Source organism: Octopus bimaculoides, chromosome 16 (genome assembly GCF_046866305.1).
Source record: "Octopus bimaculoides isolate indiv1 chromosome 16, ASM4686630v1, whole genome shotgun sequence".
In the NCBI taxonomy this organism is placed as follows: domain Eukaryota; kingdom Metazoa; phylum Mollusca; class Cephalopoda; order Octopoda; family Octopodidae; genus Octopus; species Octopus bimaculoides.
In genome coordinates, this window is record NC_142943.1 from 30,687,604 (window position 1) to 30,690,103 (window position 2,500).

Below are 2,500 nucleotides of genomic sequence, written 5' to 3' on the forward strand. Positions count from 1 at the left end.
TATTCTAGGATGATTTGAAAGGACGTTTACATACTGCAAGGTTTGGTTAGGCTTGTGGAATGGGTAGTATAAAGTTTTATTTAAATTGAGAGTGAGATCCAAAAACTTTACCACCTTGATATTTGTTTTAAAAGAGATACTAAGATTGTAATTATCAAAAAAAGTTTTTTTAGTTTCTTAGTTCGTTCAACCGCTGGTCGAGATAATCCTCAAGTGGTAGGAGTGCATCGTCCCTGTAGAGTCCACCAGATATATTAGGGAAGTGCTGCTTGATCTGTGAGAGAAGGAACAGATCCACGAGGTCTGTAACTTGGGCTGAGTCAGAAGAAACCAATGTTATATCAAGATAGTCAATAGAAGTACTCCGAGTCCAGTTATTATCCTTGAAATTAATAAGAGCCTTCCTCGCGGTCAGAATTATATCCATGTCAGACTGTGGGATATTTGCTTGGTTTCGAGCAAAAATCAATGCTTTATTTAAGAGAATCGGAGATATCAATGCATAGTAGTTTGATATATCAAACTAATATGTGTGTGTGTGTGTGTGTGTGTGTGTGTGTGTGTGTGTGTGTGTGTGTGTGTGTGTGTGTGTGTGTGTGTATTGAAGAAAGATTTTCTTGAATAAAAAATTCTTTTAAAAACTCACTAAAAACATAAACGATTAGAATGACGAATCTTTTGAAGAGAAACGTTCTTTCCAGCATATGCATCATTATTACTTCGTTTAAGATTTGAGACAGAATACATAAATTTGTGAATGTGTGTATATGTGTTTGTATGGCAATATATGTATGTGTATGAATGATATTTTGCTTATTTTCTTATACTTTTCTAGCGTCCACACTTCCCTCCAACTGAGAGAGATCGGTGTGGTTGATGTTCTCGTTTAATAGTTGGAAGTTGAAGGTTGCAGAAAAAAACATTAGTAGATAAGAAATTCCCGAGGGACAACCTTCTGTGGATGAATCATCGGGTATAAATGTTGGTGCAGTACCTAACAATTGGATTGGACATGATATGGATTAGAAAGACAAAGGAGAAAATAGAGGGACGAGTGAGTCAGGAGTGCATTAGTGGAAAGTGGCAGGAAATGAGTCAGACTGGCGGACCTGTGGCTACTATAGTCGCAGTAGAAGATTAACCGGGAGAGGACAGTGCGTCAGTTGGCCAAAGTTCCAAAGATTGGTGAGTGGTTGTCGTAGCCTTACCTTGTAACCTTTCAAAGCTTCCTCGGTGTTCCCAGTTGATATTCCTCTCCAAGTAACCTTAACGGTGTCAGGCCCGTGGCTTTTGACTCGAATAATCCGTGGGTATAAAAGTGGGGCTGTAATTAAAGATTAAATACATTTCGTCAGCTTTTACACGACCTACACTTAACTTACAAATCCACATCCAATTAAACTCCAGTTTGCAAACACTCAAGCTACATTCATTACAGTCAATTATCAATTTACACTCTACTTACATTCCACCTAACACTTAAGCGACGCTCAACCTACAATCCTCCTAATTTCAACATAGAATTTACCCACAAACTCCATTCTGCACTCATTTGATCTACGAAATACCTATATGCTACTTACACACAAACTGCACGCAAGGTACACTCCACCTACACCCAGGCTAAGCTCAATCTACTATTCACTTCCAGATAATGCCCACTCTGCACTCATTCAACTTATATCTGATCTACACACAACCTGCACTCAAGCTACACTCTACCTTTGCTTCACCGCACTCAATCTACACCCAACTCACAATTCACCTTCAGACAAATTCAACTTCGTATTCATTCAACCTACACTTTACCTGTATTCCATCTACATTCACCTAAAGTTTTGACATCGATTTGTTCGACTAAACCCTTGAAGGCGGCGCCCAATGACCGAAGCAAGTAAAAAAGATTTTAAAAAAGTAAACATTTCCAAATTCAATTTCGACTAAACGAATACTCATCCAACACCCAACACCCACTCAGCCTCTACTCAACCTACACTCAGCATCTACTCAACCTACACTCAGCATCTACTCAACCTACACTCAATCTAGAACTATACAGAAACAACATACACACACATATACTCACTTACCTTCACCTTTAGTTGTAATAGTTGCCCTTCTACTTGGAGGGCCAGGCCCGGCGCTGTTGTATACCTGGACGTACATGTAATGATCGGAATCATAATACCTGAGGCCAGTTATTAGGCCCCAACTTCTTTGGCCAGGATATGAAACCCCGGTCACTAAGGGGTCAGCTTCCCATCTGTTCCAGTAGGTGATCTGAAAGTATATGTTAAAGTATACATGGCAGATGTGTTACGTGAGTGGTGCGAGTGAGTACGTGTGGTGGGTATGAGTATGTGTGCTAAATATATGTATACATATACGTACGCACATACATACATACATGCATACATATACGTACATATATATGTGTATGTGTATATATATATATATGTGTGTGTGTGTGTGTGTGTGTGTGTGTGTGTGTGTAAAGAGA

General features: G+C 39.3%; 1 protein-coding gene across 3 annotated transcripts in view; it reads right to left on the reverse strand.

Moving 5' to 3' along the window:
- The window catches only part of LOC106869455 (contactin), a 77,744-nt gene that overhangs the window by 23,217 nt on the left and 52,027 nt on the right, over positions 1-2,500 (reverse strand). For all 3 annotated transcript variants that reach the window (XM_089364393.1, XM_089364394.1, XM_089364395.1), the window contains exons 21-22: positions 2,091-2,280; positions 1,209-1,324 (exon numbers count right to left, since the gene is read on the reverse strand). In XM_089364393.1, coding sequence (XP_089220519.1) covers positions 1,209-1,324; positions 2,091-2,280 — 306 coding nt within the window. The remainder of the gene's footprint in view (positions 1-1,208; positions 1,325-2,090; positions 2,281-2,500) is intronic.